This window comes from Pelmatolapia mariae, linkage group LG7 (genome assembly GCF_036321145.2).
Source record: "Pelmatolapia mariae isolate MD_Pm_ZW linkage group LG7, Pm_UMD_F_2, whole genome shotgun sequence".
Lineage (NCBI taxonomy): Eukaryota > Metazoa > Chordata > Actinopteri > Cichliformes > Cichlidae > Pelmatolapia > Pelmatolapia mariae.
In genome coordinates, this window is record NC_086233.1 from 39,041,638 (window position 1) to 39,059,580 (window position 17,943).

At 40.8% G+C, this 17,943-nt stretch overlaps 2 protein-coding genes across 3 annotated transcripts in view; one reads left to right on the forward strand and one right to left on the reverse strand.

Moving 5' to 3' along the window:
• bcar1 (BCAR1 scaffold protein, Cas family member) overlaps nt 1-8,730 on the forward strand; it is a 48,729-nt gene extending 39,999 nt beyond the window's left edge. For both annotated transcript variants that reach the window (XM_063479041.1, XM_063479042.1), the window contains exons 4-8: nt 292-387; nt 2,278-2,652; nt 3,926-4,795; nt 6,118-6,207; nt 7,147-8,730. In XM_063479041.1, the coding sequence (XP_063335111.1) occupies nt 292-387; nt 2,278-2,652; nt 3,926-4,795; nt 6,118-6,207; nt 7,147-7,692 (1,977 nt within the window). In that variant the 3' untranslated portion in view covers nt 7,693-8,730. The remainder of the gene's footprint in view (nt 1-291; nt 388-2,277; nt 2,653-3,925; nt 4,796-6,117; nt 6,208-7,146) is intronic.
• Nucleotides 8,731-8,835: 105 nt separating this feature from the next.
• Nucleotides 8,836-14,384, reverse strand: LOC134631766 (C-signal-like). The gene is made up of 7 exons (XM_063480318.1): nt 14,238-14,384; nt 13,274-13,385; nt 12,708-12,904; nt 12,348-12,405; nt 10,805-10,920; nt 10,388-10,498; nt 8,836-9,833 (listed from the first exon to the last, which is right to left on the reverse strand). Exons 1-7 carry the CDS (start codon nt 14,382-14,384, stop codon nt 9,663-9,665), a joined length of 912 nt encoding a protein of 303 aa, XP_063336388.1. The 3' UTR covers nt 8,836-9,662.
• Between the last annotated feature and the right edge of the window lie 3,559 nt (nt 14,385-17,943).

Consider the following 17,943-nt stretch of genomic DNA (forward strand, 5'->3'; position numbering starts at 1 on the left):
AGCTGCTGTTATGTGTGGGTCTCTTCCTTTTTGTCTTCAGCAACAGAAAAGTTTCTCTGTTTGGTTGAAATGAGGTGACTGACTTTCCATTAATGGATTTCTTTGTCTCAACAAACTCTTGAGTAACTTTTTCAGTGGCTTCCTTCACACCACAGCTTCAAACTGCAAACAGTTACATTCTCTTGCTTTGAAATGAGCTCAGCTCAGAGTCTGCAGCAACTATAAGTAATTATGATGCTATTTATTTATTTATTTATACTATAATTATTTCTGTTGCTTCTAAATGTTTAGGTGTATGACACTCCTCCCATGGTGATGAAGGGTCCCTCTGGTGGTCAAGATATATATGACACCCCTGCAAGCAGTGAGAAGAACCCACAGCAGATGGTAAGCATTTCAATTTGGGAGTTATCATGTAATATAACCATCTTACTGTCTTTCTGTAATTGTTTGATGCTGTGTTTGTGTGTGTATGTCATAAGATATGACATAATCATTGGAAATGTACCCCCATTGCATCGACAGTGAAATAATTTTGGTAGTTTGATAACCTGTAGTAGACGTGCCATACATTTCTGCAGTATTCAACTAAACAAAGTAGCTTGCACTTCACTCAGACTGGCTGTCAGTGGTGCAGAACTTTCTGCTGCAGGTAAGTGACAAGGTTCACACCTGAGCTCAGTCCTGGCTCCTCCTGCGTGTTCAGACAGGTCGTCCTCCAGACTCTGCTCTTTACAACAGTGGTCCCTTTAAAACATAATACTGTAAATAACAGATAAAACCTGTAATATTTAAAACATAACCTTTTCAACTCATCTTTGATTGAAGTCAAACTGAGTGGCACAGATTTCCCACTAGCAAGAAGAGTAACTGATTTTGAGTTACGATTTGTTTAGGAAATGACGTCAGTGTGTCACTGAGTAGGCAAATCAGCAAATGAAGTATAACTTAGTGAAAATAGTTTAGTTTTGCTAAAACAGTGATTGATTCTATAAATGTTTTTACAGCACTGCACTGGGTTCAGAGAATTCTTTTCTTTTTTTAAAAAAAATACACAAATTGTTACCAGTGTAACTTGTTGTCTTCTGTGTTCTGTTGGCTCTTTGACTCACATTCTCCAAACTGTATTTTAACTGTGCTGACCTTTATTCCATATTGCACCACAGGTAACAATGGAACTAGTTGGAACTAGATTAGTTTGAGGAGTGCGACTGACATGAGCGCACTTGTACCAGAAACCTTCTTCTGTTCATTTGAAAGTATCCAGAATGCTGTGATTAACAGCATTCTGGATACTTTCCAGCTTGACTGCTCACAGTTTGAAGAGTGTTGCTGTCTGCCCGGGTGCAGCTGTTAGCAGGTGGCTGTGTAAACCTTACAACAAAGAAGCAAAGAAAAGCACCCAAAAACACAGTAATAAAAAAAATACGCAAGCAAGCATGAGTAGCAACCAAAGGCATCCTGTTAAAACATCTTTAATTTGTTTCTAATATGGATGCTAATAAAATGTAAATTACCGTCTCCTGACTGAAGAGCTACATCTCTAAAAGTAAGATGTCAGGGTCGTGATGATCATGCGATATTCTCACCACTTTAAATGCTCTTATTATTATCTTCACACCAACTGCAGCCCAGCTCCTCTTACAAGAATGCTGCAGCCATGCAGTTCAGGTCTGCCACTTAACCATGTTTATAATGGATAAAATTAGTCCTGAGGATGCCAGGATCAGGCCAAATTGTCAGCCATCTGGTCTGATCTAAAACATGAATCCATACATGAAGAAGCAGGTCCTGATGTCAGTAGCGGTCTGTTTCTGGGATTACAGGAACATGCAGAAAGCATGGAGGCAGCCTAAACCTACAGAAGAGCCACGAGAAGCTCTGCGCACATTCAAAAGACAACTTGTGGATTTTGAAAGACTTTAAAGACTCGCTTCAATTATTGATCATATCGATAGATTTTTTTTTAAACTGCAGTTTGTTGAAAGCTATTTGTTAAACATTATTCACTTCGTTATTTTTTAAAGTACTTTCCTCAAAGTGCCTGAAATGTGTTCATATTACTATATGAAATCATGCACCTCGTCACACATACCATTACACTTGATTAATTAAATCTTTTTAATTAAATCTGTTTAAAAGTGTGATTAACACTAATCAGTCCAAGGAAGAGATAAAAGCAGTTTTATGCACACATTATAATAATAAATATGACACTTGTCTTAACGAGATCTTTATAAGATAAAGTGTTTTTACAAGACTTCTCTGTCTCTTCAGGTTTATGACTTCCCCCCGTCAGTGAGTAAGGATGTCAGTGATGTTCAACCAATCAGAGAGGAGACGTATGATGTGCCACCTCACTTTGCCAAACTAAAGCCCCAAGTCCCCATCACTCCGGGCCCGTACTTACACAACAACCTCAGCAGCAATGATGACGAACCGCCAATTCCAGAGGATGTGTATGATGTCCCGCCCCCAATCCTGACTGATAAGCATTATCATAGGGACAGGAGTGGGGCCAGTCAGGCCCCTCAGCAGATCTATGACATCCCAGCTGTACTGCGTGTTGGCCAGGATGTCTATGACTTCCCCCGGGAACGAGAGGAGACGGGGGAGAGGGCTGAGCAGAATGTCTATGACGTACCCCCACAGGTATGACAGCTACAGGGCTGGCTTGTTTTAATCGCATGAAATCAAGTTTGTGTAAGATGTTCCATCATCATCATCATCGTCATCGTCATCATCATCGCTATGCAGAGAGCACTGCTGGCTTTGTGACTCTGGCAGCATGATGCTGTTGTGCTATTCAGACACACAGGAGCTCACTCTTCAGTTAATGGTCTCGACAGCTTTATTCATGCAGACCCACAACAGTGACAGACAGAGCCGCAGTGCTTGTGTGATATTAATCACATGCTCAGTTGGACAGTATGTTAAGTGGTGTATAATATATGAGGTTGAACTTGTGGTTATTTTAATAACTACTTTAATAATTCAAAAGGCCGCATCCTATAAGTAGCTGTGTGAATGCAGTGATACACACACACACACACACACACACACACACATGCTGTCTTACTTTTAAAATGAAAATGAACGGCTCCAGCTGCTGTATGCTGTATGATGCTGCAGTTATGATAAACTCAGGTTTATCTCACCAAGAAGCTCAACATTGTGTCCAAACCCAGGAGTTTAAACATTAGTAGTGCGTTAACCTGACCTGAAAACATAGTCTTCATTGAAGGCTTAACACAAAATAGTGTTTCAGTTATCGTTTATTCATTTTAGGCTAGAATTAATGTGAAGTTATAGAGCCAAGTTGATAACAATTTCAGCGAGCTAAGTAACCCAAAGATGTATAAAAGACATGTAGTCATATATTGCATGCCTATAATGTGATGTGACTAGGTCGGACTTATTAAGGCTGCCATTATAAGTCGTGCCACGGCTGCACATTCATGCATGAAGCCTACACTTAAGATGCCATCAGATTAAAAGAATAATACACCCCACTCTTGGCAGTAAATCCAGCCGTTATTAAAAGCTGCTGTTTAATCCAAGCTGTGACTGCTGTTCAGCTAGCGTCTCTGCTGTCTGGCATTGCTCGTGGTTTCTAATGAAGGGCTGCTTTGCAGGCCTGCTGGTTTTCACAATTTTGTAATTGTCAGTTTAACTGTGGATGGGTTGATTTTTTTCTACTCCTCAGTCCTTTGCAAATAATTTTCTGTTTATTATTCCTTTTATTCTCTCTATAATAACTTCTATGTATTGTTTTATTTATCTATTTATTTAGTCTTGTTTCCTTGTAAAAACAATAAGACCATCAATGCATGATTGTTTTACTGATGAAACTAACACAGTTAGCTTAGCACACAATCAGGAAATGGGTGACTTGATTCTAATGCTACACTAATGTGTTTTGCAGGTTGTACGTGATGCCCAGTCAGCCAGTGAAGAGCTGCCCATGTCTTTCAAGCGGCTGTCTGCCTCAAGCACAGGAAGCACAAGGAGCAATCACTCTGCTTCTTCATTAGATATGGTTCCTGTCCGCGACACCACCTCGCTTCCTGCTCCTGGCTCCATTCCAGGGAAACCCCTGGTCTTGGAAATGGATCAGGCCATGGAACGTCTGTCTCGTCTTCAACAAGCTGTTGAGTCCAGTGTTTCCTTCATGATGTCATTCATCACAGGCAACTGGAGAAGCCCGGCTCATCTTGAAGGAAACCTCCCAGCCATTCATCAGGCTGCCGACAGGGTGCGTACCACTGTCCGAGATTTCTTAGAATTTGCCCGAGGCGCTGTGGCGAATGCTGCCCAGGCCACAGACCGCTCACTGCAGGCCAAACTGGGCCGTCAGGTCGGGAAGATGGAGGAGATCTTCCAGAATTTGATTCGACATAGTCAGAGCTTAGACGCTATTTCTTGGTCACACGCAGCACTCACATCACCACCACCGGGAGGGGATGACTTAGATCGACTGATCATGACGGCGCGAGGTATCCCTGATGATGCCAAGCAGCTTGCTTCTTTTCTCCATGGCAACGCTTCACTGCTCTTTAAAAAGACCACTCGCCAGCAGCAAATGCCTCTTCCTCCTATCCCAGGGGAGCTTAGTGGTCACACAACAGGATCTGGAAGTGGAAGCTATCAGGGAGGGGAGAAAGTGAACATTCAGTCACGGCCTCTTCCCTCCCCACCAAAGTTTACTGCTGCAGAAGAAGAGGAAGGTGTGGAGAGACCATATGAGACCACAGAGGAAGGATGGATGGAGGACTATGACTACGTACATCTGCAGGTACACACAGACACAGATTTGAGCCCTTTACAATAACAGGAATCACGTATTAGCTTGGCAGTGTGACTGTATGTTTACATTAGCACATTAAGAAAATCTGCTCAGATTTGGCACTGATTGTACCAGAGCTCCTAAAGCTCCACAGAGCTGAGATACATCTGAAGCATCTGCTAATGATTCAGCTATAGGAGGCTGGTGGTAGAGAAGTTAGAATGGAGTGCCAGTCAGTGACAGCCTACGTATATAAATAACATAGGCAGAATCATATCAGTTCACCGTTTTTCCTGCTTCAAACTAATGTTAGCAGCTACTCACTACTGCTGGCTAGGAGTGTCCCAAGAGCCTTACTGTTTCAGTAGTCGTCAGGTCCAGTCACTCGGCCATAATGGTTTCAATCATTGTTTGGTCTTTAAACTTGTCTGTTTGACTACAGGGACTTAATGTTTGCTGCACTTAATTCCTAAAGCCCCCTGCATGTCCAAGACCATCACATGAAGCCTTGCTATGAGTTATGAGTGTTTCCCTGCAGAAATGAAATGGCAAATCAAGGCTCTGTGTAAAAAATAGAGAAAGTCTCTGTAATTGCAGCTTTAACTGGTACAAGCGTGTGAATGAATCCGAGTTTTCTGTGAGCAGCTGCTCTCCATTTCCTAAAACGCTCTGTGGTTTATGGGAGTCACAGTGGTGCAGTCATTAGCACTGTCTCTCCACCAGAGAGAGAACTGTCATGGCAGATTGCTGCCTCTCCCTGAGCCCAGTTCTGGTGGAGGTTTCTTCCTGTTAGTAGGGAGTTTTTCCTTCCCACTGTCGCCAAGTGTTTGCTCACAGGGGATTGACTGATTGTTGGGATTCTCTATGTATTACTGTAGGGTCTTTATCTTACAATATAAAGTGTCTTGAGGCAACAGATGTGATTTGGTGCTGTATAAATAAAACTGAATTGAACTGAATTGATCACACTTTGGTTCTGACCACTTACACAGCCATGACTTAAGAATTATTCTTTACTGTGTTTACTATGGTATGTCACATTGTTTGAAACAAAGCTTCTGGAAAAAATACCAAATACTCATTAAACAGTGAAAACATTACAAGTGAGGCTGTAAGACTGTACTACACTTTTTCTAATCAAAGAAGTCTGTGACAAGTATTTTAGCAAGGCTAAGAAAAAAATATAAGAGGGAAAATGGTGCTCCAGCAGTGATCGATCACTTCCTGTTTGTCAGCAACAAAGACGTGTTTTAGATTGAGTGGTGTGTGTGTCTGTGTGGGTGGGTGTACATGTAGTGTACTAACTGTGTGTCTATATGCTGATCTGTCAGGGAAAGGAAGAGTTTGAGAAGAACCAACGACAGCTGCTGGAGAAAGGCAACATTATCCGAAACAATAAGACACAGCTGGAGCAGCAGCAGGTATGTGTCTGTAGGACACCTCAGTGTGAGGACACTGGAGGAGCTGAGGATCAAAACACCAACCTTCGGTGGACCATTTGCTTCTCCTCACGAGCTGCCTCCTGTCTCCTACATCATCCTTCACTGTACCTTACTGGTTCTTACATTTCTTTGACAAAGTCAGACCAAAAAACAGTAAACAAATAAACTGTTTCAGTGGTTCTTAATAACTGAGGGACAGATGACCTCCAACACCAGCTCACACACACACACACTGTACATTTGTTACAAAGCTTTGAACTGTGTATGAAATTCTTTTGATTTGGATTTGGATTCATCACTACAAGTGACCCACTGGAAGTAACACGTATGCAGAGTGCGAACTTTCACATGGCAACAATAAACAAAGGAAACCGACAAGCTTCCAACACAACCCAGATTTCAGAGCAAATGCCATTGCTCCAAATTGTTTACACTACAGCCCACATTCATTTAATTATTCATTATTTATTATACTCTGTGCACTCTCTGCCTGCAATTTAGACTCATCAGTTAATATAACCTCCCTGATTTGTAAGCCAGAGTTACAGAGGACCGTGAACATGCAGAGCAAATGTCACACAGAAAGGCCCTAACTGAGCAGGACTGTTTGCTGCTCCAGCAGCCAGCAGCGTTGGCCAACATATGATTTTTCACTTTTAGCTGTTGCTTGCTGAAATAGAAAACAGTACGAGTTTTTAGTGGCAGCTTTTCTAGAAAATAAAATCTGTCAGAGTTTGGTGGCTTAGTGTTTTGTGCAACCCAGAGCTTTAGTATTTAGTAGGTCAGTATGAATAGAACAGGCACAAATCTCAGAGAGGACTTTTGTTGGATAATTTAAAACAACGAAAAGAAACTCTAACTTGTTGTCATTGCAGATTCTAGTTATTAACTGTGTCTTTATTTTTTATCATCTTCCAGATTAAACAGTTCGAGCGTTTGGAGCAGGAGGTCAGCCGGCCGATCAACAACGACATGACCGGTTGGGTTCCATCCACACACAACCCTCTGGCAAACTACCTGGCCCAGAACGGCTCTGGAGGCCCCGCCTCCTCCAAGTTGTGCCACGGTGACCGTCAGCTTATTCTCTTCTATCAAGAGCAATGCGAGCAGAACGTCACCACGGTGACAAATGCCATCGATGCCTTCTTTACTGCTGTCAACTCCAACCAGCCACCAAAGATCTTTGTGGCACACAGCAAGTTTGTCATTCTCAGCGCACACAAGCTGGTCTTCATTGGTGACACGCTGTCACGCCAGGCCAAATCTCCAGAAGTGAGGGCACGGGTAGCCCAAAGCAGCAACACCCTCTGTGAAAAACTCAAAGACATTGTGATCAGTACGAAGACAGCAGCGCTTCAGTATCCTTCCCCCGGAGCCTCCAGAGAGATGACAGAGAAGGTGAGGGAGCTTGCAGGGTGTACTCAGCATTTAAGGATGGTTCTGGGACAGCTCTTAGTGATGTAGAGGCAGAGGGGGAGGAGGAAAACAAACCAAACAGTGACTGAAATATTCCAGAACCTCGGAGCAGTGAATCTTCCCAGTAACACTGGGCAGACAACCCTCTGTACCCCATACAGCACTAACTAGGAGAACCTGGAGTTTGCTGGATCACAAAGTGCTGCACAAAACCCTGAACACCCTTCAGGTGTGTGAGGAGTCCCGTGTGCCTCTACAGGATGAGGCTTGCTATCTCTTACAGTCCTGGCATGCATGGAAATCCTGAGTGATCCTGTCCTTGGGGTCTGGGACCCTGTTTCGGACCGGGAGCACCAATTTTACTCCCATCCTTCGCTTCCTCCCTGTGCTGCCTTTCACTGGGACCATTCCGCTTTCATCCCATTTCCACTCTGCACTTTTTATTCTAGACAAATTGAAAAAAAAAAAAACATTTTCTCGTCAGTGGGCTGGGCCATAGGCTGTAAAATAATCAGTGTAAATATTTAAGTTACCTATGTATTCAGAAAATCAGAAAAAAGAAGACTATAGAACTTGCAGTGCATACACGTAAGAAAAGATGGGAACATAACTGTAGTTTTTAGACAGAACATCAGTAACTGTCATATTGCTATACCATATAATTAAAATGTAATATGGCTCTGATTCTCGATCCTAATATAATTATTGTTATGGATGTGTAAATTGCAGATGATATGTATGACTCTATGTTGTCGAATGTCTGAATGCTTTTCCATCCCCAATACAGGCAAACTTTCCAAAACCACACAGGAGCACGCGTGTGTGTCTCTGAGCCGTCTGAGGCTCGCTGAGTTGTCCACTCTGCATTCGGTTCCCCCCGAGCACACAACGCTGCTGCCAAAACATGCCGACATAGCCGTGCAGGTGCAGGACTGCAGATGCGATTATTTCCATGCCATCTAAGATGTTTATTTTAATTTTATTTTATTTTTGAAAACTGTATGTGTTTTTTAATAGGCATGTAAAAGTCAAAAGGAATGAAAGAGTTTAAAGACAGCAAATGCAATTAAACCTGCATTTCCTTTTCTCTGGTCTCGTCATATTGTGTATTTTTTATTAAATAGTTGAAAATGATACGTAGTGTCAGACTCACTACTGGAATTACCTGAGAAAATGCAGGCAGTTTGCACAGGTATCTGTTTTGCCATAATTTCCTAATAACCAAAGATGATCTCAGTTATATGTATAAACGTCAAAGATCTCAGTCTGCTACACGTGGTCAGCTATCAGATTTCTCTCTCGGCAAGAGAAAATTAGTAGATTTTTTTTTTTTAAAGTTAAAGGAAAACCGTCTTGTTATATTTTTATGACATTCAAGAAAGACTAATGGGAATGTGACAGGTTGGGAACAAAACCGGTTTATCACTTTATTACAGAAGCAAACATGTAGAGTAAAATTATTTCCCCAGCTGTTAGCACTCATGTTTTTAATAATATCTGTTACTACAGAGCATTTGGAAGCCACAGCCTTTGTGAAAGACAACACAGACGCCTTAACAACCATCTGAAGTTCAAATGTTGTTCATTCCAGTGCTAATTTTCTCTGTATACCATCATTTCTATGCCACCTCCAAACTATAAACTCTGCTTACTGGCTGAAATGCTTATAGAGATGTTAATATGATTAATGAATCTTTACATATAATACTGTCTGAAATTTCAGATTAAATTTTATTCCACTGTAGGAAATTATTGTCTCCCCGCAATGAAAACAGACACATTTCTAAGCATGGCCAGATTATAAATTGTGAAGTCATTTCATTTCCTCTCTGGTGAACCGTGGCCAGCAGTTCAGTTTGCAGAAAGCTTCTAGTACATGTTAAAAAAGAAAGAAAGAATAAAATTAATTTTAAAAATCTCCTCCTCAATGTTTTATTATGTTTATATCCGTGTATGGTTTTTCTCATTTGAATTTTAACCTGAAAACATTGTCTATTAGCCTGGTTTTGACATGACGGCTACCAGGGGATACTGTTGCCCTGCCAGTCCAGAAGCATCCCACTGTCTTTGTTGCTAAGTGACGATATCACACTAAGCATGCCAAGTACGCTGTCCACGGTGGTCAAAGGAGCCTGTGGGAGACAACAGACACACAAAAGAAGAAAGTCACTGGAAAGGAAGCGGGTGGATCAGAACAAGCTTTATGATTTCTAATATAGGGAAGGCTAACAAGCTAAACGCTAAAAATGAAGTTTATTTTTGTTTGCAGTTTCAAGATTAGAGATTTAAATGATCATTATTGGAGAAAAGGATGGTCGTGGTGTGGTGGTTAGCACTTTCATCTCATATCAACGTTGATATTATGTGAAATGTAATTGGATTATCAAAAATAAATCAGAAAACAGGATCAGTTGTTTTATACTGTGTTTGTCTTTTTATTACTAAGCTGCTCTTACTTACCCTGAACTTACAATAATGCATCCAAATGTATAAATCTCCAAGCCAGTACAAGCAGTGATGTAATGCTAGGACTTACATTACGCTTGTCTAGTACAAGTACAATGATATAAGGTTTTACATAAGCACAGTACTTGTTTGACCTGAAAGGACTTTCTGGAATCTGTAGCAGAGTTTTGGTGGGTTTCAGCAAATGTGATTGTTTCATATGAAAGTTGTTTAAAGGAAACCATAATGTTTAAATGTATTCACTGAATAAAGTATTTTAAAGTTTTCATCACGTCACCTTTTCTCCTCCCATCTCAGTTTGGACCCAGCCTGGGTGTATGGCTGTCACCACTATATTGTGAGTCTTGAAGTCTTCAGCTTGACAGCGAGTCAGCATGTTCAGTGCTGCCTGATGACAGGAGAAAGAGCACATTTCTTTGTTGTTAAATGTAATACAAACATATAAGTATTACACTTATTGAAATTATTATTAATTATTAATCAATACAGGTGTCTAAAGCCAAACAACAAACAACTGAACCACATGATGCCTTAATTACTGCGTGTCAAGCTCCTTTCACTGAATCTGCTCTATGTCATTGAATCACAGTTACTTATTAAAATGTTAGTAAAGAAAAACTCTAAAATATAAGCACAGACAGAATAAACAAGTTTAGGAAGAAAGTCAGGATATTTGATTCTTTTTTAACAGTACCTTGCTTATTCTATAAGGATACATCTGTGCTGCTGAGAAGGTCTCTGGACATTTCTCTATGGATGAGATAGCCGTGGAGATGTTGATGATGGCTGAGCTGCAGGCAGTTTTATTATCTGAGACACAAAGTGGGACAAACAGATTAGCATCATGACTGAGAAACGAAAAGAACTGTGTGTGTGAGGATAGTTTACATCGCCGAACCTACACCAACCAACACGTTCTGTGATGCAATCCACCTGCCATTTGGCGAAAGAATTCAAATCTATTTACTTTTGTAAATGTATTAATGCAGAGAAAATACTCCACTCTTCTTTAAGTATAACTGTCTAGAATTCTGCATATTCTGTTGTATTTCCCAGTCCTATTCAGGAAAGGATCTGGCGAGATTACATCTCTCTGCTGACAAACTGTGTCATATCCATCAAGCCACCTGGAGTGGCTTGATGGATATAACGGTTGTATTATGTGTCTTTCATTCATTGGCAATTGAAGAATATTTAATTTCTTTGCTTTGAGCAAATCTTGGGTTTTTGGATCACACTATGAAGCTCTGTCTGCTCAGTGTTGCAGCATTAGTCTGAATGTGAGCAGAGTGCAGCCCTGTACTCTTCAGTTCATCCTGCTGCTTCTATCAGCAGTCATCACCAGTGACCCACTTCCATTGGCAGCCATACGTGCCCATACCATAATGCTCCCTCCACTATGCTGATAGATGACGTGGATGCTGCAGATCACGAGCTGTTTCTTTCCTTCTCCACACTTTACTTTTCACTTTACTTTTTACAAAATAATTGCCATTTAAACGTTACTCTGTCTCTCTTCTACAAGGTGTCTTTGTCGTGTCTTCCTTCACTCACCTCCAACCAGTTGCAGCAATTGGTTGGCCGCTGCTCCCTGATCCTGACTCTGTTGGAGGTTTCTTCCTGTTAAAAGGGAGTTTTTCCTTCCCACTGTCGGCAAGCGCTTGCTCATAGGGGTTGTCTGATTGTTGGGGTTTTCTCAGTTTTCTCTGTATTATTGTAGGGTCCTTACTTTACAATATAAAGTGTCTTGAGGCAACCATTGTTGTGATTTGGCAATTGAATTGAACTGAATTGAATTGAATTGAATTGGCTTTGGGAGGTGGATAACTTGCAGCTAGGCAAATCTTCAACTAAGCTTTTTGTAAACTGAGTATAATCTCATACTAACTCTTATCAGGCAAGCTAATCCCATTATTTTAATATGAAAGCTCAAATGGACCCCTGTACTGCCAAGCCAGGGTACCACTCATACATTTACAACACATTATTTCGTGCCTTTGAATTTTGCTTGTCATGCACAGAATCACAAGTGGATGGATGCATCAGGAAATTTGGGCTTAAGTATTTTGCCTGCTTATAATTCAAAGTTATGGGGATCAAATCGCTGATCTTCAAATAACCTAGTCACAGTTGCAGTGAGATGGAGCATGAAACCATAAGTATGTACTCGCTCCACTGAGTGTTTTCCCAATGATGGTATCCTACATTCAACATAACATGAAAGAAAAGATACATACCATTGCCCTTTGCAGAAGAATCCCTCTGTGCTGCTTTTTTCAGGAGTGGAAGAAACATCTGAAAGTACAGAAATTATAGTTTACATGTGTTAAATTATAGCACATTTAAAAACTAAAATAAAATGAAAGATGTGAAATAAAAATGTGAAACCCCCATCAAATATGTTAAACCTAAGAAATGAGCCTGTTTCAAAAATGTAATGTAAGGAGTAAAAAGTAGAGGTGTTTGGGTAAAAATCTGGGAAGTGAAAGTACAATGTTCTCAGAAAATGAAATACTCAAATAAAGCACAAATACCTGAAAATTCTACTTACGTAACAAATTATTTGTACTTCCCACCTCTGCAGAGAACAAACCAACCTTTGCAATGGTAAATGGTCCAACCACATTGGTTTCATACACCTCCATCATGTCGATTTTCTTGGTAGCAGATAATGCTCCTGAAAAGGCCGGTTTCCTAATACCAGCATTGTTGATAAGGATATTCAACCCACCATCCCCGATCTGATCTTGCACAGCCTGCACAGCAGCTGAGATACTTTCCTCATCTGCAACATCTACAGGTAGATGTATAGAAATACAAATCATAATGACCAAAGTCTTTTGAATGTCAAAAAAACTGTGGAAGATTATGAGTTTAAAAAAAGGTTTCATTTCTATGTATGTATTTGCCTTTGAATCTCAGATTCTCAAGTGAATATTTCAACACTTCCATTATTATGTGAGAGGTCTGATGAGATTAAAGTAAGGCACTATCAAAAACATGAGTGCACCCGTAGTGGAAAGGTTCTCAGATTTTAATAACTAAGTTGTAAGTCCATCATTTTGTCTGGGAAATCAGTGCATAGACTCAGCAACACTTCCAGAATTCACTGTCTGTGAGCCTCCAGTGTTTTAGTGTCATAATTGGAAATGTTTCAGCACACATTTGGAAATGGGGTTGGAAGTGTATGCAGAGTTAAATGAAGGCGGATTGTTTTTACCTAGCTTGATTATAGTGATCTTTCCAGGATGTCGGGTGGTTAACTGTCTCAGTGCCTGAAGGGAATAGAAAAAATATATATAAATATTTATATTGTTATTTCATGAAATCACGTATATAGTCAGTGACTCACCAGTTTCAACAGAAATGATTGATGTGCATACAAATCTAAGGCTTGTCCTCAGGAATTCCAGATTCCAAAGGAACAGTGTAAGGAGAATGTGTATGTACAGTTAACATGTTAACTGTCAATAGCAAATGTATTGTAAAACAATCTGTGACTGAAGGGAAATAAATGAACAACCCGGAGAATGCAGCAACACTTAAAATGAGAACACAACTAATGCACACTGATTTGTTGCAGACCTTATATACACTTTTCACTGTTTCGTAGCGATCAAAACTGACATATCAAGTCGCCTTCAACAGCTTTGTTACATCTTTTGCTTCTGTGCTGAAAATGGAGCCTGCAAGAGAAGTTTTGCAGACAGACCCCTGTAGAGTTAGCTGTGCTACACCGTCACACTTTGAAACCAAATGAAAGTTGTTTATACCAAATTTGTTGACTATTTTTGGACTATTAGGTTAGCTTAGGCCTTGTAAAATGAAAATGGACCCCTCTTCATACTTTCATGACTTTTTTTTATGTTGTATTCTCATAATTACAAGATGATGTTATGATAAAGTTATTTGCAGATGTTGACAATAACAACATAACAACTGATTTACAAAGCAATACAAAACATACAAGGCGCTTAAGGTGACTGTTGTTGTGATTTGGCACTATATAAGCAAAATAAGTGAAATGAATAGATGATACACAGACAGCCTTCACATGTGTGCATGTGAGGGTTGCTCTAGCAATTGATGTGAGAACCACAAGAAGCATTTATGTGTAACAGTCTCACCTCAGTTCTGCTTCCTTCAGGCTCTCTGGAGCAGGCATAGATGTGAGCCTCTTGTCCTGTCGTCTCTGCCAGCTGTTTCACCAGCTCCAAACCAATGCCTCTGTTGGCCCCTGTCACTAAAATGTTCCCTTTCAGTTCCACTGGCATGTTGGCTGATCCGCTGGTCAAACAGTAGCTCCTGCCTGACTATTCTTTTGAGAGTAACTGAGCATGTGTTAGAGTGTGCTGCTGCTGTTGCACCATTTAAAAAAAAAAACACCTTGTTCTTCCTTTTATATGTCGAAAACTCTGTGACAACATACAGTGGCTTGCAAAAGTATTCGGCCCCCTTGAACTTTCCCACATTTTGTCACATTACAGCTACAAACATGAATCAATTTTATTGGAATTCCACATGAAAGACCAATACAAAGTGGTGTACACGTGAGAAGTGGAATGAAAATCATACATGATTCCAAACATTTTTTACAAATAAATAACTGAAAAGTGGGGTGTGTGTAATTATTCAGCCCCCTTTGGTCTGAGTGCAGTCAGTTGCCCATAGACATTGCCTGATGAGTGCTAATGACTAAATAGAGTGCACCTGTGTGTAATCTAATGTCAGTACAAATACAGCTGCTCTGTGACGGCCTCAGAGGTTGTCTAAGAGAATATTGGGAGCAACAACACCATGAAGTCCAAAGAACACACCAGACAGGTCAGGGATCAAGTTATTGAGAAAGGCCCATGGTGACTCTGGACGAGCTGCAGAGATCTACAGCTCAGGTGGGGGAATCTGTCCATAGGACAACTACTAGTCGTGCACTGCACAAAGTTGGCCTTTATGGAAGAGTGGCAAGAAGAAAGCCGTTGTTAACAGAAAACCATAAGAAGTCCCGTTTGCAGTTTGCCACAAGCCATGTGGGGGACACAGCAAACATGTGGAAGAAGGTGCTCTGGTCAGATGAGACCAAAATGGAACTTTTTGGCCAAAATGCAAAACGCTATGTGTGGCGGAAAACTAACACTGCACATCACTCTGAACACACCATCCCCACTGTCAAATATGGTGGTGGCAGCATCATGCTCTGGGGGTGCTTCTCTTCAGCAGGGACAGGGAAGCTGGTCAGAGTTGATGGGAAGATGGATGGAGCCAAATACAGGGCACTCTTGGAAGAAAACCTCTTGGAGTCTGCAAAAGACTTGAGACTGGGGCGGAGGTTCACCTTCCAGCAGGACAACGACCCTAAACATAAAGCCAGGGCAACAATGGAATGGTTTAAAACAAAACATATCCATGTGTTAGAATGGCCCAGTCAAAGTCCAGATCTAAATCCAATCGAGAATCTGTGGCAAGATCTGAAAACTGCTGTTCACAAACGCTGTCCATCTAATCTGACTGAGCTGGAGCTGTTTTGCAAAGAAGAATGGGCAAGGATTTCAGTCTGTAGATGTGCAAAGCTGGTAGAGACATACCCTTTAAAAAAAAAAAAAAAGAGAGACATACCCTAAAACAGACCTTCCCAAAGTGTGGGGCCCGCCCGCAGAGCCATTGCAGGGGGGTATCCCACAGCTGTTTATGTTTTTGAACCCATTTTGCACAGAGACATTTTTTGAAAAATGTATTGATAGCAATGTTGAATATTATTACACAGGGAAAAAACAACTACATGTAAAATAATTACACCGTGATGCCTCTGCCTTTCTAAATGGAGGGACAGTAACTGCGTGTGTGTATGTAAGCATGTAAAACCTGCAGATAGTCAGATTAACAGTATTTTGTCTTTATCTGCCATTCTGCAATTCATCTCATGTAAACAATAACGTGGTGCACAGCGTGACGTGAAAAAAGGCACATACCGGACTCTGTATTCCTCGTCCACGCCTAAACGCAAAAAAGGAGTTTTAAAAAATCTCCGTTTTCGGTGATTCGAAACGCCGTTTACATGTGAACGAAACAGCTGCGTTTCCAAAAATGCCCTTGTAGGTGTGGACGTAGCGTGAAAGAGTTAGTAGTGTATTTTATTACTACCTGTAATTTATTGCAGATTACTCGTATTTGCTTAATTTTTTACTAAATGTTTGAGGTGTGAAATAAACCGCAATGGAGCAAAAATATGGGTGTGTGTGGTTGAAGGATGTGTGTGTGCGTGCGTGCGCACGCGGGGGGGGGGGGGGCGCGAACATTTTTCTTGTAAACAAAGGGGGGCCCAGCAAAAAAAGTTTGGGAACCACTGCCCTAAAAGACTGGCAGCTGTAATTGCAGCAAAAGGTGGTTCTACAAAGTATTGACTCAGGGGGCTGAATAATTACGCACACCCCACTTTTCAGTTATTTATTTGTAAAAAATGTTTGGAATCATGTATGATTTTCATTCCACTTCTCACGTGTACACCACTTTGTATTGGTCTTTCACGTGGAATTCCAACAAAACTGATTCATGTTTGTGGCTGTAATGTGACAAAATGTGGAAAAGTTCAAGGGGGCCGAATACTTTTGCAAGCCACTGTATTTTGTGTTTTGTCACCTATTCCATTACTACTGCCAGCCAACACCAGAAAACCTATAGATTTTTATAAGCCAGTTTACAGCTTTTTCTTTTCAGAGTGCATAGTTAGTGATATGATTTAAAGTATCCAAATGATGTACATTAAAAATTAACAAAAAGACTGTAATAGTGTCAAGACTCAGAATATGTGGAAAGTGTGAGGTTGACCACTGCTGGAGAAAGATGAAGTTACCCAATGGCCAAACACAAAAAAAAGAAGAAATTGCCTCTTCCAGTCTTAAAAAACACAGTTTTGACAGAATCTAAAGTGAAAGATTTACACTAATGAAAAGGGATCATCTCAGTCCAAAGACTTAAGAAGACTAATGTTTAATTTGTAATATTTATTACAAGATAACATCATTATTATTATTATTATTATCTTCTTGTCAGTGCATATGCCCAAAGGTTGGATGTCCGAAGAGAAAGAGGAATTCTGGAGTAAGCTGGGAGAAAAAAGTTGTGGCTTTCTTACCTAATGCTTCGCCAGCAGAGCCAGACATTCTTCAGGCTGTTCAAAAATAGCATTTATGATGAAATTGCTGAAGGGACAAGCTTTAAAGTGAGGACAAGCAGTTTTGAAGTCAAATCTGAATCTTTTGTCAGAAGTTTATTAATAAATTTCAAAGTGTTTTCAACAGGGGCACACACACTCGGCCTGGCGAGGCAAAGCTGGAGTGTCGGACTGCAGCTCGTCGGTCTGGTGACTCAAACAGGCTCTCCTCCACACTGTCCTCATTTATAAAGTGCTTTACAAAGCCGGACATTACAGCTAACAACTGGAGTTTCAGTGCTGCTAGCCAAGTAGGAGGAGTCAATTATTGCCAAAGAGACAGACAGTGAAAGTGGAAGTATATCCTCAGTTTCTTAACATAAAACTTATTGTTGCAGCAAGTGGGGCAGCACAAATGTAATCCCCTTAAACTGACGTTAACTAATGTAAGTCTATTAGCCGCAACCAACCAACCCGGTGACATAATGTTCTGAAACGACTCCCATCAGTTCATCTGCACGTAACTGGATTTGAGCAGACAGTATGTCTCTGAACAACTCAGAATTCATTCGGCTGCTTCTGTCCTGTGTCACATCATCAATAAACACTAGTGTCCCAATGCCACTGGCAGCCATACACGCTCAAACCATCATACTGTTTTACAGATGATGTGATTTGGATCGTGA

Coding starts and splice junctions, on each gene's coding strand:
- LOC134631766 (XM_063480318.1), bottom strand. CDS start 14,384: ATGCCAGTGGAACTGAAAGGGAACATTTTAGTGACAGGGGCCAACAGA. Junction 10,921..12,347: donor TTCTTCTGCAAAGGGCAATG/GTATGTATCTTT, acceptor TTTGTGTCTCAG/ATAATAAAACTGCCTGCAGC. Junction 9,834..10,387: donor CTGAGATGGGAGGAGAAAAG/GTGACGTGATGA, acceptor AGCTTGTTCTGA/TCCACCCGCTTCCTTTCCAG.